The 26,811-nt window shown below is 40.5% G+C and overlaps 1 protein-coding gene across 1 annotated transcript in view; it reads left to right on the forward strand.

Annotated features, from left to right (window-relative positions):
* cdon (cell adhesion associated, oncogene regulated) overlaps positions 1–26,811 on the forward strand; it is a 99,848-nt gene that overhangs the window by 55,249 nt on the left and 17,788 nt on the right. Inside the window, exons 2-7 of the mRNA XM_017466503.3 lie at positions 8,727–8,870; positions 9,156–9,434; positions 21,087–21,233; positions 21,323–21,466; positions 21,576–21,866; positions 22,041–22,310. Coding sequence (XP_017321992.2) covers positions 8,789–8,870; positions 9,156–9,434; positions 21,087–21,233; positions 21,323–21,466; positions 21,576–21,866; positions 22,041–22,310 — 1,213 coding nt within the window. The 5' untranslated portion in view covers positions 8,727–8,788. The remainder of the gene's footprint in view (positions 1–8,726; positions 8,871–9,155; positions 9,435–21,086; positions 21,234–21,322; positions 21,467–21,575; positions 21,867–22,040; positions 22,311–26,811) is intronic.

Consider the following 26,811-nt stretch of genomic DNA (forward strand, 5'->3'; position numbering starts at 1 on the left):
AAGTCAAGTGAGGAAAGGTGGCTATCGGAGGGAAGTAAGGTTGTGACAACGGAGGTGAAATGTGAAGGGGAGAGGGAGCGAAGATTGCGACGAAAAGAGATAGAGAGAGGAGACAGTGAAGTGGGTGAGGGGAGAGAAATGGAGAACTGGATAAAGAAATGGTCAGAGGTGTGGAGAGGAGTAATGAGAAGATTATGTGTGGTGCAATTACGTGTGAGGATGAGGTCAAGCTGTTTGCCAGCTTTGTGGGTTGCTGGTGGGGTGAACTGCTTGAGGTCAAATGTGGGAAGGAGAGCAAGAAAGTCAGCTGCATGTGGCTTGTCTAGATGAATGTTGAAATAACCAAGGACCAGAAGCGGAGTTCCATCATCTGGGATGGTGGACAGTAGCGTGTCAAATTCATCGATGAACTTCCCCAGTTGACCTGGAGGACGGTAAACAACAAGAAAGTGCATTTTGGCAGGGTCAGTGACTGTAACAGCATGAAATTCAAAGGAAGTGTATGAGCAATAGGGAGAAAGACAGGTAAATTTCCATGTTTTGGATAGAAGCAAACCTGCACCACCCCCTCGTCTGTTGGGGCGTGAGGTATGGGAGAAGTTGAAGTTGGAGGCCAGGGCAGCGGCTGTGGCAGTGTTCTCAGCATGGATCCAGGTGTCAGTCAGAGCCAGCACACTGAGGTTGGAGTGTTGGCAGTTCCAAAGTCTGACTGAGAATGAGAGGGAACCTGCAGAGGCTGCATTCAGAGAGCGTAGGTTGTCCAAGTTGCGTACGTTTCTGGGAGAATGCCACAGTCTGTGCCTGTGGCAAATAACAGGGATATACTGATGACACATGTTAGTGTTGTAAACAGGTAACAGCGAGAGGAATAAAGGGAGAAAAAAAGTATACTTAGCAACTTGTCGGTGTCCTTGCTCGGTGGACTCGCGCAGGTAGACTCGCAGGTCTTTACACGAGCTCGGTCTTCACACGACAAGGGCTAACGCTTCCGCTGATGCTTCTGCTTCAGCGTTTCTTAATTAATAAATACTGATGTGTTTCAGCTGAGCACGCCTCTTTAATTTGCAACACAAAGAGTAGTTGCGTGAACGAGCGACTCCCGACCGAAACCAAATCTGAATACCGGAATTTGCTTTAATCTAGCAATGGGTATACAGCTCGTAGCAACAAGGAAGTACAGTTACAGCTTCTATCTGACAATCGGTGCTAAAACTAGTTTCAACTAAAAAATCTAGAAAGAAACACTTACCAGTTACTGTTCGCCTGGGTCAATAATCCCACCTTGGTCAATAAATACTTCCCTACTTTATCTTCATGCTTGTACAATTTTTGTGTAACATATCTAAGTGTCCCTTCAGCTTGTTTTGTTAAAAGGAAGTCCAAAGTAGAGTGAAGTGCAAAGATCTCTTTAAGCTTCCATGAGGATGATTTTTTTTTACATTTTCTTTCTCTGATAATTTAAGCTTGGATTCCAAAATTTCTCTTTGTTCAGCCTGTCTATGCCTCTTGCTAGACATGAGACCCCTGGAAAAGGCTTTAGATGTTTCTCATAGCATTGACTGGTCTTCCACAGAGGCAGAATTGATAGAAAGAGAAAATTTCAATTCCTCAGTAAAATAAGATACAAACTTATGATCCACCAAAATTAAAGGATGAAACTGCTAGCATCCAGATCTAAATAGCTGGATTCAAAAGAGAGTTTTGGACAAAAACTGCAGCATGATTGGATATAGTGGTATTCCCTATAGAACAAGTGACTGTTGATTGTAATAAAATTGAGGTAAAGAAATAATCTGTCCATTTAACATTTATGATGATCTGGGGGGTATATTCCTTGTCCACTGCATGCTGGGCCCTCCAGACATCTACATAATCTAAATCCTCACAAAGAGCGCTAACAGTTTTAGCTTGGGATATTAAACATGGCTTACCTAATGCAAATCTAATAAACAAGCTCCTGACATTTGCCAATTTAGAAAATGCAGTAGCTAAAAACTCCAGGAGGCCAATAAACATTCATAAAAGCAACTTCTTCCCCATACAGTATCCCTTTCACGACTAAGTAATGCTTGTCTTCTTGTGTTCTTAATGACATCCAAATGTTTAAATGGCAAATTTTCTTAAGTATAATAGCCACTCCTCTGCTCCTTGGTTTAAAGGACGAAAAGAAATTGCCCAGACCCCTCTTGTTACAACTTTAAATGTTCTTGAAGATTTAGATGGGTCCCCCAACTTTTTGAGACAAGTCAAAACCTTTCTACACTTCAGAGCTCTACGCTAACAATTTTCCTTCTGATAAACTAAATTTAATATTTTCAGTTAATTTTTTTACAGGCTATATGCAAAGCAACAACAGCTGTTAACCTGTTCCACCTTGTTAACAAATGCAAAAACCCTCAATGTTCAGTCTTTGAAATCTGCTCCTCTTAAATATATTTAAAGCTACACAACTAGCCATTTTCCAAATTCTCTAAAGCGAATTCTCAAACCACTCTGCGTATATTATGTATATATCTGAAAAATCTCATATAGGATGTGATTGGGTGAGTTAATTTACCCGCCAGATGCAAAGTGCTTTAGTTTAATGGTGTTCGTTACTGATGCTCCGATCAGGATTTTTACAGCCAATACTTCTTGATTTCTTGTCATCTTGATTGACCGATACTGATCCAGATACCAATATTTATATTTGCTTAAGCTTTAATCAGGAGGTCTGTCATAAACCGTTAAATGTAAGCTCTCTGCTCATGTTCACTGTTAATTGAATTAAAATAATAACAATGACAAATACTGTCGGTTAATTGATAAATAAACAAGCACAAAATATTTCTTTTTTAAATATCTTAAACAATAAAGAGTCCTAATTAAAAGTAGACTAATATAAAAATGATTAATATTAGGAAAAAGAAGGCTAATAGCCTTCTAAGGAAATAGCCTACTAAGATATTCAAATTGATATTAAATGCAATCCATAGTAATTAAACATTATTTCGTTTCTCATTTTATTTATATTTTATGGCTTTATTATAATGTCTATTTTTTATATTAAATTCTTTAGTTATAACCAAGCACATTTTCTGTCTTTACATTTTATTAGTTTTTTGTTTGTTTCAGTTGTTTACATGGGTTCCCCCAGTACAGTGTTGCCATGTCTGCTGATAATATTGCGGTTTTGGGGGAATTAAATCAAAACAGGAAAACTGGAGTTATCTTTTTTTTAGTTATATCTGGCAACTGTGAGCTTAAATGAAGCAAATGCGCTGTCTATTAGAGTTGGTTCAGAGAGTGAAGGGAGAGTGGCAGCATACTGTATGTTTGCAGACTGAACAGTTGCTGTTCTTGATTATGATTGATGATGAATAATTTAATAAAGAATTTTGAATTACACCCACCTTATAGCATAAGTATTATTATTAATTTACTTGCACCCACATTCCATGTACCATGTTGCATTCAACCTTCACAATGCCAATATTTACCAGATACAGTATACATGCAACATCTGCAAATGGACACATCATTCAAGTGAAAAGTGAGCCGATAAACAAAAAATAAACAACTGTTATACAAATAACAGAAAGGTCTGAACTTTGAATACATATTGCCTAACATTGGCATTAGAGTCAGACACTTTCCCTCTCAGTATAACAAAAGCTCAAGTGAAAGGGTTCTTTGAGGCATCACCTCCATTCAAACCTGCTCATAAACTTGTATAAAACAGAGCAAACCTTAAAATTCAATTGCCAGTGTGTGCTCACGTCATAGTGCACATCCCAGTACGGCGACTGGACCCCCCCCCCCAAAATTCACCTTTAGTGAATCAATGTATTCCACCACAGCAATCGGGTTCTGGAATATCTTTGTAGAGCCACAGTAAGTGACTTTATTTATTTATTTATTTTTTTAAAGCAGGGCAGGGTAAATTTGTCTGTACTCAGCATCAATGGCCTTCAGGTATTTGTTCACTCCATCAAACAACTTATGCTTACAAAGGACAGCAGCTGAAAAGACCTGGAAGAACATCACAGTAGCACTCTGGAATTTTTTGTCCCCATCTCTCATACAGCATCTCTCATGCAGGTAGACTGGCTTCAGCATTAGCATTGCTGGTTTGTTTGCCAGTGTCATCCGGATTGTTAGAAAGTGGTGCATTCCTATGCTACATGTTGTCTGTCGGTCTCAGAAAGTAATCATTGAGATCAATACAGAACCAGACGTTGCAAGCTCTGTGAAAACTCATTTTCCAAAATAGTAATATCTATAAAACCCATAAAGGCTAGAGTATAGCAGGTAAAATCAAAGTGAAAAGCAGTGTTCAAAAGTATTTTAACTTTTTTAACTAAGAAGCTATCGTTTTAGTATGCCTATGCAGAATTGTATCTAACAAGGCATGAGATGACTGTGATGCCTGCTTGCTTTGTTGTCTAGATATCATGCTCAAATCTCAATTAAATCTTCAGTAATTAATTTTTTTTTTTTAAATCTCCTGTGAGCACATTATCTTTATCATTTGTAATTGGCCTTGCATAATAAGTGTTCTAAGATGATGGTTCTGATGTATTTATTATTGTTATTATTATTGCGAATTATATAGTTTCATTGTGTAAAGGGTCATTTAGTTTTGATCAACAGACAGGGGTTAGTCTTTTTATGTACTAAAAATCAGGTATGGCAATACAGACAATATTTGTGTGGTAGTATAGTAGTTTAGCCATGTCTAGCTGTTGCTACTTTTAGCACTTTTGTTACTTCAGATCTAATGCCTGCTTTTTGATGGATGTAAGATTGTCGTAAAAATAGAAGTATGAGAATGGGCATGTATCAGACAATATAGCACATCAGCACCCAGTTCTTCTTGCTTTCCCCCTCCCTTTTCCTCTCTGTCTATGAAGTATGACACCATATATCCTGTGCAGCATCAGCTTACCCTGAGCCCACGTCCTACAGGCGGATGTCAGTAGAAAGGCAGTGAGATAAGAGCCAGGAATGATGCCTCTGTGTTTCCTTGTCTCGCCAGATTGTCAGGAGAGATAGCAAGAGGCACTACCTTCTGTACCCACCCCTCACTGTATCTACCATACACAGGTGGCATTAGTCCACTGCAAAGTGCCACATTTTTGTCTGCTCAACATTCACACCCATATGAGATGCATGGCTTTGACTGGGTTTTTAAATGACGGACATTTGTTATTATTGAAATTGTATATGATTACTCTGGAGGTACGGAACAAATTCCACTGATGGCATAGGGGCAATGCTTAAAGCTTGTCATGACATGCAGCAGAACAGAAATCCTGTCCTTAGATTCATAGGACAGAAGAGATACAGCGCAGCTACAGTGCTGTGAATAAGTATCTGATTTGTTTTGTTTTTATGTATATCTCCTACTAACTAGATTTATTTAAAACTAAATACAACATAAAATAAAGGCAATCTGAGTAAACACAGTTTTTATTTTTTTATTAAAGGAAAAAAAGTTATTCAACACCTATCACCCATGTGTAAAATTAATTTCTCCCTTAAAACTGGTTGTGCCACCTTTAGCAGCAATAACTGAAACTTTCTTCTAGGACTAGGATTTACTCCTATGCTTTGGATCATTGTCTTGCTGCATAATCCAGTTACGCTTGAGTTTCAACTTATGGACTGAACACTGGATATTCTCCTTTAGGATTTCCATTTCTGGGAAGTTTCACTACTGTGCCGAGGTTTTCCAGTTGGTGATAATGGCTCTCAGTCTGGTTCTTTGGAGTCCCAGAGCCTTTGAAATAGCTTTGTAACCCTTCCCAGACTGATGTATTTCAATCACCTCCTTCCTCATCATTTATGGAATTTGTTTTAACTTTGGCATAGTGTCATAGTGACTGGGTAAGAACTTTTAACCAACTTCATGCAGTTGAAAAAGTTATATTTAAGTGTTGATTTGATTGAACAGGGTTTGCAGTAATCAGTCCTGGTTGCGTCCTAGTTCAGCTGAACCCCATTGTGAATTCAGTTTCATAGATTTGGGGAATCAGTAACTACGGGGGAAAATAAATATTCATAAAGGCCCAGTTGGTATTGGATAACTTTTTTGCTTCAAGAAATAACTATCATTTAAAAACTGTATTTTGTGTTTACTTAGGTTGCCTTTGTTTTATCTTTGATTTTGTTTTAATTTCTGAAACAATTCAGTACGAGATGTTTGTCTTCTGCAAAAATAGTAGGCAAATACTTTTTCACAGCACTGTACGTGTACTTCTAACAGATTTGACATACACTTCATCTTTCTTGCTGTGAGCTGGCTTGCTATGGTGAGATTATATTATTTCTTACCCAGGGGTGTCCCCCTTCAGTCTCCTCTTCAGGATGTGAAATGCATGCTCAATTGGGTTAAGGTCTGGTGATTGACTTGGCCAGTCAACCTTTCACTGATGAAGTCCTTTGTTGTGTTTGCAGTGTGTTTTGAGTCATTGTCTTGCTGCATCTGAAGTTCCTCTCAACTAGATTGGATGCATTTCTCTGTAAAGTGGCAGACAGAATGTTTCTGTAGACTTCTGAATTCATTCTTCAGCTACCATCATGAGTTACATCATCATTAAAGATTAGTGAGTCATGCAAGCCCAAGCCATGACACTACCTTCACCATGCTTGACCAATGAGCTTGTATGTTTTGGATCATGAGCAGAGCCATTCTTTTCTCCACACTTTGATTTTCCATCACTTTGATAAGGTTAATCTTGATTCCAGAAGTGTTGTGGTCTTATCTTTTGTTTTTCTTTGCCAATTCCAATCTGGTCTTCCAATTCTTACTGCTGATGAGTGGTTTGCATCTTGTGGTATGGCCCCTATATTCTGCTCTCAAAGCCTTTTTTGAACAGTGGATTTTCTTCACAGCTCTCACAGTGTTTCTGTCATCAACTGCTGCTGTTAATCTTGGCCGACGTGTTCGAAGTCTGGTAGTTAGTATACTAGTGGTTTCAGGATATGTCCAATGCTTAACAAATCTAAATGTAAATATCAGGAAATGGAAGCTGAAATTCTGATCCATCATTTCATATTCATCATTTGATCTCAAACCCAAATTTTTTCAGTGTATAGCAAAAACAAAAATAATTGGCTTTTCTGTTCCAGTACTTTCGGAGGAAACTATATGTGTCACCTATTTAATCTGTCCGAGCTGAGCAACCTGCACTGTGTATCAAGCTCTATGACATCCACATTGTGATGGTTGTGGAAGGTTATTGTCCTCAGCCCCCTTGCCTAACTGCGCTTACAAACCAGGAGAGGGTGATCAAAGAGCCATCGGATTAACTTGGGCCTGACACAGAAGGTGGAGCCCAGAATGGGGGTGGGGTGGCTGTGGGTTCAAAAGGAAAAAGGAATGCCTCTCATTACATTCCTTCCACACTTTTTTTCATGTCTGTCTGTTTGGGTTCTCTGCATTAGTGTGCGAGTATGTGAGAGTGTGAGCCAGCACCCCATATCTGCTCTTCAAGCTACAGTGAACCTGTAAGGAAACAACACACTGTGAGAGGAGAGTGATGTTACATTTTACATTTATATTACATTTATTCATTTAGCAGACGCTTTTATCCAAAGCGACTTACAAATGAGAAAATACAAGCAAAATGTTAAGAGTGTATGATGGCATGTATCGCTGGCAGAGAATGACTGAGAGAAACACAGATAGGGTGTTAGTAGTGGGATACAGTAAGAGATGGTGTCTGAGACAAAGGGGCAGGGAAGAGACTAAGTGGGAATTCCAGAGGGTGATTGTGGAGAGTTTCTCAGTAGGAGTCAGGAGTTAGGGATTTCTCATTAGGGGAAGGCTAGCCAAAATGAAGGACTGTATCAGAGGATGTGTCACGATGTGTATTGTGAGTGTTGTTGTGGATTAATAGTTGAGCCTTAAGTACTACAGTTTTCTTTACATTAAGAATTCAATATACAGTTTTTCCTCATAAATCTACACACCCCTTTCAGAATCTGCAAAATGTTGTTAATAAAAAGTGATAATTAAAATTGCATTTTGTTTATTTAATACTGCCCTGAATAAGCTATTTCACATACCAGATGTTTACATATAGTCCACAAGACACAATAATAACAAATGAAAAAGTTCAAAAGTTTACATATTCTTAATACTGTGTGTTGTTAACTGGATGATCAACGACTGCTTTGATGTTTTGTGATGGAGGTTCTGAAAGGGGTGTGTAAAATGATTATTATTATTATTAAATTATTATGAGCACAACTGTAGACTACAAGTCTATATTTTCTGTATACAAAATACAGAATTATGAATTACAGAATTATGCCATGTATTATGACACGTAAACAGGAGTTCTGTTGGTTTTTAAAAAGTGGTGTTTGCTTGAAATTGTATTTTATGAACTATAGGTCTGATACATTTTAAAGGTATGATTACACACACACACACACACAGAGGATAATATTGGGTCACTTTGGGCCAATGAGGTTTGAATTAAACTGCGGCAAGCATTATCCATCTGCTTTATCCAGGACCAGCACACACCGACAGTTTGGAGAAACTCAAACAAATGTAAACGTAGAAAAGCAAATATTGTGTCTGCTATGGAGCACAATGCTTTGTGTGACTAATTTGAAGAGTGTGTGTAGGTAGTATATCACAGTTGCAAATTAAGTCTTTAATTACAATATAATTGGGGAAAAAACTGAAGATACATTGGCCAACAATATTTTTTTTTCCATTTTCTGTGCAGGTGTGCATGTGGGGTGTGTGTGTGTGTGACCACTGGTTAGCATCCTGAGGTGAAGCAACATCATGGAAGACAGAGGCCTAAGAGGCCTGACGTTTCTGTCCATTTTACTGTGCATTTGCCAAACCCTTCTTCTCAACTGCCCTTGTGAGTGTACACACACACACACACACACACACACACACAAAATTCGTTTTGCACAGCAGGGACTCAATATTTAGTTTTCTCCTGAATATCCACATCTGGAAATGTGGTTGTTCATATTTCCCGCTTCATATGTCAGTCCATGCATGCATCATAGCATTCAACTCCAATATCAAGCTTTGCTTCTTGATGAGCCATGGTGAAATTGTTGATATATGAAATTGCTAATATTGTGTTCTTCTCTCTGCTTTTTTTCTGTCTCTTTTTCTTTCCCTCTCTTCTCTGTAGTTGCATTATCTCTCTTATTCCACACACAACCTGCCTCTGTAGTTCAGAAGCAGGGTAGCGCTGTTCACCTGCACTGTTTGGTGCATCCTGCCTCAGCCACAGTCACTTGGTTGTTCCAGGGTCATGCCCTAGACCCAGGGTCGATACCAGGGGTGGAGGTTCAGCCTGACAAAATCTCCCTACTCTCTCTCCAGCCCCAAAACACTGGCACTTACCAGTGTGTGGCACACTCAGACACAGGCTCCATCACCAGCCAGTGGGCACAGGTAACCATCGCAGGTATGCACGCAAGCCACTCCCACTCTGACACATTCAAAGGGGTGGAAAAATACTGAGAAATTATACTTAAGTGAAAATATGGTTTAGGCTTGGGACGAGAGTATCTGGAATCACTGATAGATGCCAATTGTCATGATGACCATCAAGTTGGATAATTTAAATGTCTGTTGGAAAACTTGATGTCTGCATCTTTGAGATAAATTGTGGTGTATCTCGTAACATGTATTTCATTTAAGCCTTTTTTTTATAGCACTATACAAACTTTAATAGCTTATGCTGTCTATTTCAGAGCAGAACAAAAAATATCTTTCTCTGATGCAGCTTAGTTTCCCTTGTCCATGTTTGCCAGACAGATAAAGCTGTTCTTTTTAAATGTGATGTTTATCAGGGGTATTCTCTATACAAAAATTCAATAATTATCTCCTCTGCTCTTACCAACAGAGTATGTGCATGTGTAGTTTACATAATTTTATAAAAATTTTATTATGGGCTTAGATACTGTTAATGACTCATTATGGTATTAGCTAGTCCTGATTTCAGTTTGCAGGTTTTTTTTTTTTAATCTTAACTGCACTGTAGAACTGTAACCGCAATTAAAACTGTAACTGTGATCCAAATGTCTCTGTCATGAAAGCTTTCAACCATTGGATATCTGAAACCGAGATATTTACAATTATATGCAGATGTTACTTTTCAAGGTAGCATGGTTGTAGGGATGTCACGATACCAAAAATCTAGTAGTCAATACCGATACCGCCAAAAGTACACGATACTTGATACCAAAGTCGATACCACGGTGTGGTATAAACATTTAATTTTAAAAATAAAATTAAAAACTCTCCTGGAGGACATCCTCCTCTGGCTGATACTGGCAAAAAGAGAGTGGGTTGGATATTTTAGTTATCAAACACTGTCTGACAATGACTAATAAAACAGGGGAGGCTACAAGTGCTAAGGTGCACTAGTAAACATTAGTGCGCACACACACACACGTTATACTCTGAATGCAAGCATTAGTTTAAATTCACTGATATGGTGGCAGGCCAAAAAGATTTATTAAAACCATTAACATTTCAATAATTATTTGTGACATTAGGCTACATTTTGCTGACAGGACACACGCTGAATGGTGGCCCATTAGGAGGTAGTTTATAACATTGCAATGCGTTAGCATCGTTAACAAATAACTGGCTATCACAAACATTACATGGAGCATAACGTTAGCTGGTTTCACAGCCACAATGCCAGCTGCCTCAAACAAACCTAATATAGGGCCCATCTTTCAGGCGCTTCGACCAAATTCGTGTTTCCTTGCTTTGTTTGAAATGAACAATAGCATCAGTTGCATACTGGGTTCAGAGTATCAATTATATGTTTGCTGTCATCCACCTCGAATGCGAAGTATTTCCATATTTAACTCTTGCCACGTTTCCTCTCAACAAGTCGGGGCGGAGCTAAACTAAACGTCGCAATCATCTGTAGTTTTTCCCCTGTGCTTGTAGGCGTTCTTCTTCTTCTTTACCTCTTGTGGCCCGACTAAAACACTTGCGCGTATATGCTGCCCCATCAGTTCCGGAAGAATCGTAACTTCGTCTACAACGGTACCCACGCTGCTGCAGAAAAACAAGTACCGTCACATTTTAAGAGTGTTGGTCCCGACTTGGTACCGAAGTATCAGTTCTTGTGACATTCCTACATGGTTGTGCATTACAAAATACCCAATAGAACATGCTCTGTGTTTCTGGCTCTGAGACCTACAAGACCTCTGAAGGTGTCTTGTAGTACCCAGCATCAAGACGTTAGCTGCAGGTCCTGTAAGTTGCGAGGTGTAGCAGACTTATTGTTCCAGCTGCTCCATTGGATTGAGATCTGGGAGATTTGTAAATCAGGGCAAGACCTTGAAAACTTTCATGTTTCTCAAATCAATACTGAGTAGTGTGGAATGTTATTATCAGAACATTGCCCAGATCATCACACTCTCTGCACCAGCTTGTGTTCATCTCACAGGGCATCCTTAACTGGTAATGTAAAGGAAAACAGGATTCATCAGACAAGGTGACTTTCTTCCATTGCTCCAAGGACCAGTACCAATACTCACGTGCCCCTTCATGGTGGACAGGGGTTAACATGGGTTAACATGGGCACTCTGACTGCTCCGTGGCTACATAGCCTCATATGCAGCAGGGCTATGTGTTGTGACAAATTTCTCCTGTGAGCATCATTAAAATTGTCTGTGACTTGTGCCTCAGTAAGCCTTCTGTTGGTTTGGACCAGACAGGACAGCCCTCATTGCCCTTGCACATCCATGAGCCTTGGTTGCACAACACCCTGTTGCCGGTTTGTGGTTTGTCCCTTCACGGATCATTGTATTCATCCCTGCTGCTGCAAACACCACACAAGCCTTTTTTGTTACAGACATGCTCAGAACCAGTCATCTGGCCGTTAAATTTTGGCTCTTCTCAAAGTCACTCCTGCCCTGCTCCTTCACTCCTGCCCATTTTTCCATGCATCCAACACACTGACTTCTAAAACCCACTGTTCACTTACTATCTAATATATCAGAAGTCTTTATGGCAGAGTAGCTGGAAGCTTTGCTTCAATGAACTCAGCGAAGGGGTTTCTGAACCACAGAAACTAAGCTGCCTGCTCCTCAGTTAGAGCAGGGAAATAACTATCAAATTTCTCCAGGACGTTTTGATAGATGCAATGTTATTTGATGTTGAGTGATTTTAAAATTCAAGTTGGTTTTCCACATTTGTAGTTTTATTTCAAAAGCCTCTGCTCGTTCATGCTACATCAGAGTGTTTGTGGCACCTTGCATTGCTCTGTTCAGCTTGTTCATTTCAACGAATATGTCTGCAAGGTAGCAGAGTTGAGCAAGCATTTTTCATTGTCAAAAAACTCTGCAAGGTCTGGTCTCTTATCCTCCAGAAAGTTGTGCAACTCCTCCCTCAGGCTGAACAGACGCATCGGCACCCACCCTCTGGACAGCCACCTCATGTTGGTATGCATCAGCAGGGTATGGTAATCATCGTCTACCTCTTCGCAGAGAGCAGTGAATAACCGGGAGTTGGTGGCGCTGGCTTTTTCCCGATTTTTACGACCACGTCTAAAACTCCATGAAGACTGGATTCCATTTCTTTTTTTTAGCAAGCGCCTCTCTGTGCAGAAAGCAGTGTGTTGACATGGCATGGGGAGCAACATCTTTGATACCCTGAACTACCCCAGACTGCCTGCCAGTCATCATGGCATCTCCATCAGTACAGACCCCAATACAGTTGCTCCAGTTTATCTCATTTGATCTCATGAAATTATCCAACGTTTCAAAAAATAGCGTGTGCCATCATGGTACACAGCTCTTTACAAAACAAAAAATCTTCTTTTATCTGATTTCCCTATTCATAACGAACGTATGCGAGGTGCCATTTTTGATGTTGGAAGACTCGTATATTTGAAAGGCGAAGTCATTACCGTGAAGTTGGACAGAAAGCTGACCCTTCACTTCTTCTTCTAACATTGTTGTGATGCGACGTTTGACGGTATTGTTTGATAATGGTACTTTAACCAATTGTTTTGACTTATCCTCTACAAATATTTCCTTGCCAATCTCTGTTGCAGATGGCAAAGTCAAAGTTTCTGCAATTGTATGCCCTTTCTTTGCTTTGGTGATTTTTTTCAGCAACTGCATACAATATTCTTGTCAGTAGCTGTGACATCCCTCATCTCATTTTGGCCTCATGCGTTCATTAGCAAGGACTATGGTGCAGATAATGCACTGTGTACCTTGTAGCACCTCACTCTGATAAGCGCAGCCTGCCTGGAGCTGGGCAACTTCCACTGGATCCATTTCACCTGGTTGCATACAGTGCTGTGAAAAAGTATTTGCCCCATCCTGATTTCTTCTGTTTTTGTGTATATCTCATAATAAATTGTTTCACAGATTGAAATAAAGGCAACATGAGTAAACACAAAATACAGTTTTTGAATGATAATGTTATTCGTTGACGCAAAAATGTTATTCAGTACCATCCAGGTCTGTGTTAAAATGTAGAAGGAAGGATTACAAAGGGAACCTGGGAAGGGTTACAAAGCTGTTTGAATGGCTCTGAGACTCCGGAGGACCACAGTGAGAGCCATTATATCCAAATGGAAAAACTCAGCACAGTAGTGAACCTTCCCAGAAGTGTCTGACCTTCCAAAATTCCTCCAAGAGCAAAGCAAGCAACTACTCATACAGAAAGTCATAAAAGAGCCAAGGACAACATCAAAGGACCTTCAGGCCTCTCTTGCATCAGCAAAGGTTGAACATGAACATCACTGTTCATGACTCCATTATCAGAAAGACACTGGGCAAAAATGGCATCCACGGAAGAGTGGTGAGGCAAACGTCACTGCTAACCCAGAAGAACATTAACGCCCGAATTATCGTCCGAATTGTGCCAAAACACACCTTAATGATACTTTTGGGAGAATGTTCTGTGGACTGGAGTTGAAAGTGGAACTGTTTAGAAGACAGGGCCCGTAACATTTGCCGTAAACCAAACACAGAATTCCACAAAAAGAACATCGTACCTACAGTCTAGCATGGTTTTGGAAGTGTGATGGTGTGAGGATAGTTTGCTGCTTCAGGGCCTGGGCAACTTGCAGTAATTGCGGGAAACATGAATTCTGCTCAACCAGAAAATCCTAAAGGGGAATGTCCGGTCTTCAGTCCATAAGGTGAAACTCGAGCACAACTGGATTGTGCAACAAGACAATGATCCAAAGCAAAGGAGTAAGTACTAGTCCTAGAAGTAAGTGAAAGACTGATCTCCAGTTATAGGAAGCGTTTGGTTGTAGTTATTGCTGCTAATAGTGCCACAAACAGATTTTAAATTTAAGGGAGCAATTAGTTTTTTACATTGATGAAAGGTGTTCAGATAACTTTTTGCTCCAATAAAAATAAATAAATAAATAAATAAATAAAAACTGTGTTGTGTTTAGTCAGGTTGCCTTTGTTTTATGTTGTATTTCTTTTGAACCTCTAAAAGTATTTTAGTATGAAATATACACAAAAATAGAAGAAATCAGTATGGGGCAAATACTATTTCACAGCACTGTAAGTGTGCATATCCCTTAACTAATACTTTGTTAAAGCAATTTTTTCCATTTAATACAGCACTCTGTCTTTTTAAGTAAGAGTCTACAAACTTGGCACATCTTAATTTTGTCATTTTATTCCACTCTTCCTTGCAAAAATGTTCCATATCTATTAAATTGGTAGGGGGTCACGTGTGCATAGCCCTCATGTCACTACACAGGTTTTCAATAAGATTTAGATCTAGGCTCTGATTGGTCCATTCCAAAATGTTGATCATCTTCTTCTGAAGGCTCAGTGGATTTAGGTTAACTTGGATTTGTGCTTTGGGGCATTATCATGCTGAAAGGTGATATTTTTCTTCATCTTCAACTATTTAACCAAGGCCTGAAGGTTTTGTGCCAAAATAGATTGGTATTTGGATATATCTATGATTTCCTCTATACACAGTCCCAGCTGATGAGAAGTAGCCCCATAAAGCTTCACTGTGGGTATGGGGTTCTATGGTTGATAAACTGTCTTGGTTTTGTGACAAAGATATCTTTGAGAATTATGGACAAAAAATTCTATCTTGGTCTCATCAAACCAGAACACATTTTGCCATATGATTTTGGGTGATTTAGGCAGGATTGAATTTTTCTCATGAGAAAGGGCTTCCATCTGGCCACCCTATTCTATAGACCACACATGTGAAGAATATGAGATTGTTGTCACAGGCAGGGCGTGACCAGTATTTGTCAGATATTCCCGTAAATCCTTTAATGTTGCCGTAGGTCTCTTGGCATCCTCCCTGATAAGTTTTATTATTGTCTTTTTGTCAATTTTGGATGGATGTCTTGTTCTAGGTAACGTCACTGTGATGCCCCTATTTTCTCCACTTTATGATTGCCTTCACAAGTGTTCCATGATACACCTTATATTTTGGAATTTCTTTTGTACCACTCTTCTGATTGATACCTTTCAACAATGAGATACCATACATGTTTTGTAAGCTCTTTGTGGGCCATGGCTTCAGCAGTTGGGTGAAATCAATAATATGTCAGAATCACTTCATTGATGCCAGGTGTATAATTTAATTTAATTTAATTTCCTGTTGGCAGCAGGTGGCGATATGACTATAACTGAACATTGGCATGTAGATGACTTCAAGCCAGGATTCGTATCAAACGTGAAGTTTTCGGGAGATTAGGCATTGAATGCTTGAGTTATAACAACTTTCTCTTTAATAGCAGTAATAGCATGCTTTAGCACTTAGCTAAGTGTTGAATAGCAGGAGGGATGGGGGACAAAGATAAGGTCTCCTTGCTAGATGCCCTGTTGAACCTTCCGGCCTGTTTGACAGCGCGGTTAATGCCATCACCAACAGGTTTCGTGAAACAAAACAGCAAATGGTGGTGGGGCGGCCACTGTCACGGCCTGCTACTAAGCCTGATCTGAGGATGATCATAAAGGCCAAGCAGACAAAGAAGGAGCGGTCCTGATGGGCCATGGAGAAATGTATCAAAGGATGTGAGGTTGTTAGGGCAAATAGCCCCCAGTGCTACTGTAGGGCCTCCTCTAGCCAAGGCCGTCCCAAGTTTTCAGTTTTCTCTGGTCAGCGAGGTGTCATGGGGCAACAAAAATCTGTTGCTTTCCCTCCAACAGAATGTGGAAAAGTTAACATCGCTAAAATACCATCTGGCAGTGTGGAAACTACTGCCAAATGTGGCTCCATGGGTTCCGTCTACCATAGAAAAGGGTTTCCGGGTCCAGTTCAAAGCTCACAGTGGTCAGCATAGAGCAGAGCCTGACATTAGCGCAGGAAGTAAGATCCCCCTTGGACCAAGGGGCCATAGAACATGTACCCCGTTCCCTGAGGGAGGGAGGTTTTTACAGCCGTTATTTCCTGGTCCGCAAAAAAGATGGGAGTATGTGGCCAATTTTAGATCTGCATCATCTGAACCATACTCTTCGGACATACAGGTTCAAGATGCTGACGCTCAAACTTATTTTTCCACAGATTTAGTTTGAGGACTGGTTTCTGATAGAAGTAAGTGAAAGACTGATCTCCAGTTATCGGAAGCATTTGGTTACAGTTATTGCTGCTAATGGTGTCACAAACAGATTGTAAGTTTAAGGGAGCACTGGTTTGTGACGATAGTCACAGGAAGTCCCTGAGGTTCGTGTTTGGAGGCAACACATACCAACATTGGGTTTTTCCTTTCAGGCTAGTTTTGTCCACCTGCAACTTCACAAAGTGCATGGATGCTGTTCTGGCTCCCTTGCGACTCCAGGGGATTTGTGCACTAAACTACCTGGACGACTGGTTAATTCTAGCACGATCCCTGGAACTGACACTTCAAAATCGGATGTGGTTCTTGCCCATGAGGAGCTTGGGGCTCAGGTTGAACCTCAAGAAAAGTATGCTTTCTCCAGTGCCTGTTGCACTTGAGACTGTTTCAGTGGTGGCTGAAAAGTCGGGGGTTTCATCCAAGGATGAAACCTCTGAGAGTAATCAGTGACACGTGGCGATGCCTATGTGTTCTGAGAATTTGGAGGTGTCCCCGGTTTCTAGCCTTGGGTAATGCTCTAGGGGCGTCTACTTATTGCAAGACAGTAATGACAGATGCCTCCCTCACGGGATGGGGAGCGGTCAGGGAGGATTATGTTCACGCCCCCGCTCAGGTAGGCACTACTAATTCTTCACTGGGCAGAGGGACGGTTCTTGTCAGTGAGTTCAGTGTACATTCCGGGCAGCCGGAATGTGGGGGGCAGACATCCTGTCAAGGCAGAGGCTGGGGCCCAGAGGTTGGAGGTAGGGCTGCACAATTAATTTAATATTGATTTTGATTCCGATTTTAACTGCCCACGATTACATGAACATGATCGACTGCAATATTGACATTTAAAGTTCCTCCTCCACTCATAGAAAACTCCGCTGCACATCAAATCAAGTGCTTCCTAAACTTACAGCCAGTCACCATAGAGTGACACAGGGATGATGTCATTTTGTATGCCAAAACCCAGAAGCGAGTTAGCATTTTAGTCCTTCCTGTTCCATCGTGAAAACCTGAAATAAGGTCTGTGGTGAACACAAGCTCAAAATATTTTCACGTTTCATTCTGCGACATAAAGTACACCAGTGATACCACTGACTTTTTAATTTTTTTTTACATGTATTGAAAAAGGCGATTGCTAACAAGTTGCTAAATGGGACTACAGACGTTGTCTGGGACATTAAACGTCATCACGCCGAACAGGGGAAAAAAACTTTGCAGATAAATCCGTTCAGGTATGCTGTGCACAATTCCCAAAATAATTTGGATGAAGATTCATCTACAGAGTAAATTCATATTATGGAAAATGTTTTTAAATATTTTGGAAAAGATCTCGGAAGCTTGGTGATGGTGACGTAGTAGTTGAGCGCCCGTGGTGTTGTTTCGTTTATAGCATACTTTTAGCTGTTTATTTCTGGCGGTTGTATTTAGGCTTCAAACTTTGAAAAAGTTGTTAATTTGTGAAAATTATCTTGATGGGGAAAATGTGTTAGTATTGTAAACTTTTGTTGATCACAGACCTTATGTTTTGCAATAATCCAAAAGCCTATGGGAAAATCCTATTTGTGTATTTGTCGAGATAACCAGTGGGATGCTAACTTCGGGTTCCAGTACAAAATAACGTCACCACTCTATTGGGTGATTTGGCTACGTCTCTCCTCCTGTTATTGTCTTTTCTGCATAGGCCTGAATTGTTTTCATTTGGTTGATGGCATATTTATTTTTACTTGTCCTATATTTTGGGTACAATTTTATTTAGATTTTGCTTATACGAGATGATGCACTTTATTGACCAGTGTAATTTGATGCAAAGTTTTGTTCATTTGAATGTAGCACAACATGGAGGTGAAAGCAGTGGTCTGTTTATTTAAATGTGAAAGTGCAATAAAAATATGTTGTCCGTAAAATCAATAAATAATCATGATAAATAATTATGATCTCAATATTGATCAAAATAATCGTGATTGTCATTTTGGCCATAATCGTGCAGCCCTAGCTGGAGGCTCCATCCTCAAGTGGTGGAGTCCATATGGTGGAGGTGAGGCCAAGAGGAAGTGGATGTGTTCACCTCCAAGGAGACAACACACTGCCCGCTGTGGTTCACCCTCACTCCTCCCACACCATTAGGGCTGGACGTCGTGGTGCACATGTGGCCGAGGTCACATCTGTATGCTTTTCCCCCGATCGCTCTTGCTCCTGCAAGTTCTAGTGAGAGTTCGCCAAGACTGTCTACATCTGCTGCTAGTAGCTCCTTATTGGCCAGCTTGAATATGGTTCTCAGAGATAATATCCCTGCTAGACAGCACTCCTTGGGAGATTCCCATCTGCAGGGATCTACTGTCTCAAGCCGGAGGGCTGATTTATCACCCTCAGCCGGAACTATGGAAACTGTGGGTCTGGCCCCTGAGGGGCAACAGCTCATAGATTTTGGTCTCACAACTGAGATTGTAGAGACCACTTTGAATGCTAGAGCACCATCCACAAAGAAATTGTATGCGCTCAAGTGGCAACTTGTTGTCTCGTGGTGTGAGGAACATCAGCTAGACCCAGTGAACTGTGCAATAGCTACAGTCCTGGAGTTCTTACAAGGACGTTTCTCAGCAGGATTGGCTCCTTCTACAATCAGGGTCTACGTTGCCGCCATTTTGGCCAGCCATGCACCGATTGATGGAGCTTCTTTGTGGCAACATCCTCTAACTTCGAGGTTACCTTCCTGGAACGATTCTGTGGTCCTGGAAGGAATGTCAGATGCCCCATTTGAGCCCTTAGAGTCAGCCTCTGAGAAGCTTCTGACTCTAAATGTAGCTCTTCTACTGGCCCTGACATCTGTCAAGCAAGTAGGAGATCTACAAGCTCTCTCTGTTGCCCCTTCCTGCCTTGACTTTACTCCTGGATTAGCCAAGGCCTTCCTGTATCCTAGGCTGGATTATATTCCTGAAGTGCCTACATGTGCTTCCCAGCCAGTAGTATTGCAGGCTTTTTGCCCTCCTCTGTTCCTCACACCAGAACAAGAGAAATTGCACCTACTGTGTCCAGTAAGGGCTCTCTGTACTTGCATCCACCACTCTGGCCAGTGGCGTAAGTCTGAGCTGCTGCTGGTCTGCTTTGGAGATTACAGTAGAGCGGATGCTGTGCCAAAGCACTAATTGGATAGTAGAAGCAATCTCTATCGCTTATGAAGTACAAGGTGTCGCTATGCCTCTGGGCATAAGGGCTCATTCCACTAGGTGGGTCGCCTCCTCGAAGGCTTTGTCCAATGGCGTATCCTTACAGGATGTGTGAGCTGTGGCGGTGTGGTCTACGCCACATACATTCATTCTATATTACAGGTGTGTCTTGCGGATGTCTTGCAATGACCCTCGGGCTCGGATCTTTTTGAACAAGCTGTACCCTCAGTATGAGGGAGTGGGTATTCTCGTTCCCTCAGTGTGGAGCTCACGCAATGTGGAGTTCCCTTTGAAAGGGATCGTCTGGGTTATGAATGTAACCCTGTTCCCTGAGAAGGGAACGAGACGTTGCATAGCTTTGTCATATTGGGGCATGCCTGTGAATTTCGTCTTCGTTTCAGATAATAGCAGCTGATGGCACTGTTCGCAGGCGCTGTTTTTATATCGCGTCATGCAAATAATTGCCACGTCACCTGATTACGGTAGGCCTATAAATAGGCATGATGTTACACAACTTCAGATGCCGGTCATGTGTGAGGGCCCTTCCCACAGCGTGGAGCTCACGCAATGTCTCCTTCCCTTCTCAGGGAACAGAGTAACCCAAACGTTTTCACTACATGGCATGGGTGTGGAGGTCTCACAAATTTCGATGTGTCGCCATAAAAAAGGGAGTTGTTATAACTCAAACATACAATGTCCAATCTGCTCCAAACTTCACATGTTTGATAAAAGTCCTTTCCTGAATACATCTACTTGCTAATAGTCGATTATAGTCATAGCACCACCTGCTGCCAACAATAACTGACATGTTTTGCACTAACTCAGACATACAATGTTCAATCTGCACCAAACTTCACATATTTGATACGAATACTACCCTGAGGACATTTTCGTTCCAATATTCAGTTATAGTCATAGTGACACTTACTGGAAACATGAAAATCTGTCAAAAACGATTATATAAACTCTTTAAAAAATGGAATGGTTTTTCTCAGGCAGGGCAGCCCCACCATGCACCCGGGTGCGTGGGCCCGTTTGTTGCCGCTTGCAGCTTTAATTATCGATTGTATTGAAAATGAAACCGGAGGACTTCAGTATTTGTATTGGACGATTGTTTTGTAGACTGCAATGGATTATAAAATAATAAAGAACAGGTAAAATTATTCATCCCTACAGCACTTGCCTTTGGCTGGCCAGACTGATTGGTCATGCAGATAATTATGTATTATTATTCAGTAGAGAGGATATGTTCCCAGTTTCCCACACTCCAGTGTAAATATTTAACTGATGGGCTTTTGTGGTGGGTCCTAGGTTAATAGGTTGAATGTTTTATTTTGTAATTTTACATTGGCCTGTTTCACTTTACATTTAGATATTAAGGAGTTTGGACAGACCCATCGGCGGTCTTTAGTAGAAAAAGAAGGGAACACTGCTGTTATTGAGTGCCGGCTACCTCGGAGTAATCCCCCGGCTTTGCCACGTTACAGAATACGGGGGAAATGGCTAGAGGTGTCTACAGGTATACCACAGTATCCCAGATCAAGAATATAACTCACATGTTTTCAGTCACACTTCAATATGTTTTCTTAACCTGTGTTTATTTTTCAGATGAATATTTAATCCTCCCCTCTGGGAACCTTCAGATAGTCTCTGTTTCTCCAGAGCATCAGGGCATGTATAAATGTGGAGCTTATAATCCTGTTACCAGAGAGGTCAAGGTCGAGCCCTATGGCACTAAGCTCTTGGTGAAAAGTAAGCTGGGAAAAAATGCACTACTGCAAAGGCACTTTGTAGAAAACACGAATACGGTTGTTTTGATGTGTTTGGATTGCATTTAGCTCACCCCTCTCCCCGTTCACAGATTCAGATGGTCCTTCCCTTGTGGGGATAGTATATCCAGTCAAGTCTGTCAACCTTTCAGTGGAACAGGCCATGTCCTTGGTTCTGGAATGTGTAGTATCAGGAAATCCCTCTCCTGTTGTTAAATGGTTGAAGGATGGCCAAGAGCTGCCACTTGCTCCCAGACTGAGACTTCTGCACAGTAATCTGGTGCTGAGAGATGTTCAGATAAGTGACAGAGGAAATTACACATGCTTTGTTCAAGTAGAGGAAGGTGTTGTGGCCAGTGCCAACTATACTGTGGATGTGCTTGGTGAGTTCAGTCATGTGGAGTATTAAACTAAACTTATATTTCATATTTGATTCAATTACATGGTCAAAATACAGGTTAATATGCATAAATATTAATACAGCTAGACATTTGCCATGTTTTCACTGTGATGGAAGCAAAATACATTAATATCATTGTTTTCTTTTTCTCCCACAGGGCCTCCTATTATAATAAAAGGTCTGAGTGACCAGATGGTGAAATCTGGCTCATTTGTGCAATTCAGTTGTGCCACCTCAGGAAATCCTGTTCCTAACATCACCTGGTTCTTCAACTCTTCCCCAGTTTTATCCTCACCACGACTCCAGATATCAAACTCCACCCTGCGTATTTTCTCGGTCACTGTTCAGGACCAGGGCATGTACCAGTGTGTGCTAGACAATAGGATTGGCTCTGCACAGTCAGCTGCCAGACTTAGCATTCTGTTGGGTAAGAATGTTTTATTTTTCATCAGCATAACAAAAGTTTCCTATCGTTACATTTTGTCAAGACTCATTTTATAGAATCATCAATCTAAAGTTCATTACACAGCATTCTCAAATTTACATTTGAGTATGTATAGTGGTGTCAGTGAGGGATATATGAGACTAGTATTTGAGGAGTGAGTACAACAGGCTCTGTTGAAGCGTTGGAAGGCGGATTATGGGACGTAGACAAGCTTTTTGGCTGCATCAGTGCTGGGGGAGGGTTGCAGGAGCAGAGAGGTCTTTGGCGGGCAGCACCAGAGCCATGAGAGTGAGCTTTGTGTGTACTGTCATGGATAAGCTCTTGAACAGCGGAATGTAAGGAGTAACTGCACAAGGTTATGATGAGGAGCAGACCACCCGGCTGTCAAACTTACACACAACTGGCCTTCTACTTATTAACACATACCTCTGCACACACAAACACACACGCAAAGCCTCCCCCATACTGCTTCAACTCTGTTTATCAGCATTGCCCTGCATTTCTGAACGTGATTGATAAAGGCAGAGATATACGAGGTTTCTGTTAGAAAAAAAACAGCTGAGGTCATTTCCAAATGCTGTTTTTTCCTGGCTTGCATGACAGAGAGAATATGGTTTTGATAAAATGCAGGTCAGCTTAAAATCATGATTGTTTATGTAAAGTTGTTCATCTCAGTTACTGGAAGAGTATATTATGGAAAAAAATTGAAGGGTCAGTTGTCTGGTAGATCTGTCCCAAAAATTGCTCCTAATTAATCATCTAGCTCATATGTTCTGCTATTTAAAAAAAAAAACTGCTCAGTTTTTCAATAAACCTGAAACAATACCAAAAATAGTTTCAGAGCATGTCAAAAATTTTGTAGTTTAAAATAACATTGAGTTGTATGTCTTTAAAAATATATATACAGACAATAACCTGCACCACTGAGACATTGCTAAGTAGTGAACAGAACGTTCATTCATTCATCCATCTTTAGTAACCACTTTATCCAGGTCAAGGTTGTGGTGGATGAAAAGATCTTGGGAACACTGGACGTGAGGGAGAAATACAGATACCAGTTTATCAGGACCCATGTACTCATTCACACACTCACTCACACCCTAGCCAGTACATCTACCTGTGTGTGTTTTGGGAGGTGAGAGGAAACCATAGAACCTGGAGGAAACACATGTGGACATCATGTGGAAGTTTGTACAGATAGTAAACGGAGGTGAGGATTGAACTGGGGACCCTGAAGCTGTGAGGCGGCAACACCACCAACTGTGCCATCATGTTGCCCCTAAGCATTCATGGTACAAAGTGGTTTCTCTCTCCACTCCCTCACTTTCTCACTCTCCCTTTTTCTTTCTCTTTCAGATAGTCATGGTGGTCTCCTAGTTGTAATGTTTACAGAACACCCAACATCCCCCCATTAATTGACAAAAAGAAGACCTGAGTCAGAGTGAAGGAGAGAGACAAGTACATGCAAAATTTATAATAATGTATTCATATTTGGTTACATCCCTAGTAAACAAAGTAGATGAGGTGAAGATTTGTCCCTGAAACTTTCAATTCTTGTGTCTCTGCTACACTCGTGTTCTGGGTCATTTTCACCACCCAGAAAATGTCAGGTGGCATTAATGAAAATTATATTTTATTTATACTTATTTACCATTACAGAAATTAACATTTACCATGTTCTTATTATGGCCACATTTATAAAAAAAAAATTTTTAAATCATTAAAATACAGGAAAACTATATAAAAACTGAAAAGATGCTAAAAAGTTTATAGTTCTTACCTAATAGAATGCATAGAATTTATCTTTTTAAATACAAATTTATTCAAATGTTTAACACAAATGTTTTTTTCTGGTTGGACCATCTGACTTAATAGTTGTGCTACCTGATTTTTCTGGCTCTTGTCATTTTAAACAGACATCATTATAGTAATAACACATTTTTTATTTATTTATTTTTAGGTCTTACCACTTGATGTGGTAAACTGAACTTTTTTGAGATCTTTCTGATGCAATACCTGGCCCACTATTTCTTAAAGACATGCCAACATAAAAGTCTTTTTGCCCCATCACATCTGAAGAAATCACAATTTATGTGCAAAAGTTTTTCAATGAATTGAATACTTTTAAAATTGTCATATTTTTCAATATAGTTAGTTGCTCTCACCCACTTGATGTTTTTAGAGTTGAGGAGGCAAAAATGTCAGAAATTATTTTTATTTTGAACTGAGAATGTATTCACATACATAAATGGGATATTGTAGATTAATGTGATATGTCATGTATTGATTAAAATTTTATATAGGGAAAATATTGGACCCATTTGTTTGGACTAGAATTCTGCAGGTCGAAGAAAAAAAAAAACGAGGTTTTCATTTTTACTGTGGATCTTTAAAGGACAGCATGCCAAAGCTCATGTCGAGGGTTTCCATATTTCAACTAAATTCTCAGTGTTTGTCCTATTGTCATGAGATTGCAAGTTTGAATCCAGACATTGCCACAGCCATCCATGTTCGGGAGCCAAGAGAGTGCAAAATTGACAGGAAAGGAGGAATGACATTACTTTTTCCCCCATCAGTCAGAGCGACACTAGCCAATCCTTCATGTCTGTAAGCTCATGTACACAGAACAGGGCAGATTGATCTTTCTTCCAAGTGTGTTACCCTTTCATCATTCTTGAATGATTGTTCTAAATTGTTATTAAAAGAAACCCTCCTCAGAAGCTCATCCATCCATCCATTTTCTATACGGCTTATCGTACTGGGACACGGGGAACCTGGAGCCTATCCCAGGGAGCATGGGGTACAAGGCAGGGTACACCCTGGACAGGGTGCCAATCCATCACAGGGCACAATCACATACACCCATTCATACACTACAGACACTTTGGACATGCCAATTAGCCTACCATGCATGTCTTTGGACTGGGGAAGGAAACCGGAGTACCCGGAGGAAACCCCTGCACCACAGGGAGAACATGCAAACTCCACACACAGGGCAGCAGCGGGAATTGAACCCCCAACCCTGGAGGTGTTACCACTAAGCCACCATGTGCCCCGCCTCAGAAGTCATAGTCATTATAATGCAATGCTGCTAAAACAATAGCAGTTAAATATGCAGAAGCAGCTGTGAGGATGTCCTAGCTTTATAGTATATTCTGATGTGTAGCGTATGTAGAGTGAAATTTTCTTATCTTCCTGGAAGGTAGCACACCCAAAAACTGAAGTAAATCTGGTAAAATACTATTATCTGTCTATCATTGTAAACTTAAAATGACAATTTCTTGATTTGGGAAAGACATTATTGCTTTGAAGCATAGTTAGCTCGCTTACTCACAATCACATTAGATAGAATTTAGAAGGCTTGACAAAGTTCCACAGGACATCTGGTTAAGGAGTTGAATACATTTATGTTCTGCAATTAAAAAATAATGAAAAAGTACTTCATTTTCCAGCAATCCGTTTTTCCTCAGTATTTTCCAGTCTTGCCAGGGCATAGTGGAAGGGTTTACATAAAAAAAATTAAATAAATAAAACTTTTGGGTATAGACCATGGCCACTTCCGGTTTAACAATACCGATAATGACATTGCATTACACCCCTATTTTCTACTCTCTATGCATTCATTTCAACTGCAGCAGTCTCATTATGTGTCTGCGTGCATTGAGAATTTGTACTACAGTGTAAAGAGAGGTGAAAAAATGGAGTGAATGTGGAATCTGTAATGGAGGGAGAGAGTGTAGAGTTTGTTTTTGGTATTTTACAGGTATTGGGAGGAATGCAAGTGCACATGTTTTAGGCCCAGCCTTTGCTCTACAGTTACCAGCCCTGAGGCTGTTTGTTTTGTAAAGTAAACCAGTGCTATGCACTCAGAAGCAGGACAGATAAGAGATGCAGAGATATCATGCCTTAGTCCAGCTCTACACCATCAGCTGTGTACAATAAAATCTCTGAATACTGTTTTTTACTCACCCAAATTCAGCTGTCGTCTCTGTTTGGCTTGTAGATAAATAACTAGCGAGATAGACAATGTATTAATCTAACTAGAGAGCAAGACACACAGACGCACACTCTTTCAAGGCATCAATGGTCTCAATAAGGTTTTATCTTTCAGCTGCCTAGCCTGTATACTGTATAATGTAGTAATGTTTCCAACTTTTGTTATTTCCCAAGTGGACCACTTTGGCTGAAGATAGCATTCAGTTCAATAATAAATTGTAAACAAAGCATTATGCTGAAGTGCCATTCAAATCCTGGCCACTGTGTTTTGCAATGTAGATTTAAACAGATCCATATTGGTATTAAAGTTTCCGGCATGGTCTCCTGCTGCACTAAAGTTTTCTAGTGGCGTTCATAGCTCTGCAGGTTACACACATTCTTTCAGGGAAGTATTTGGATGCACCACATAGAGACTACTGTCCTCAACACAGTGCTAAATACTATTAGTACAATTAACTATTAAAGATCTAGTTTTACTGTTCAAGTA

Source organism: Ictalurus punctatus, chromosome 4 (assembly GCF_001660625.3).
Source record: "Ictalurus punctatus breed USDA103 chromosome 4, Coco_2.0, whole genome shotgun sequence".
In the NCBI taxonomy this organism is placed as follows: Eukaryota; Metazoa; Chordata; class Actinopteri; order Siluriformes; family Ictaluridae; genus Ictalurus; species Ictalurus punctatus.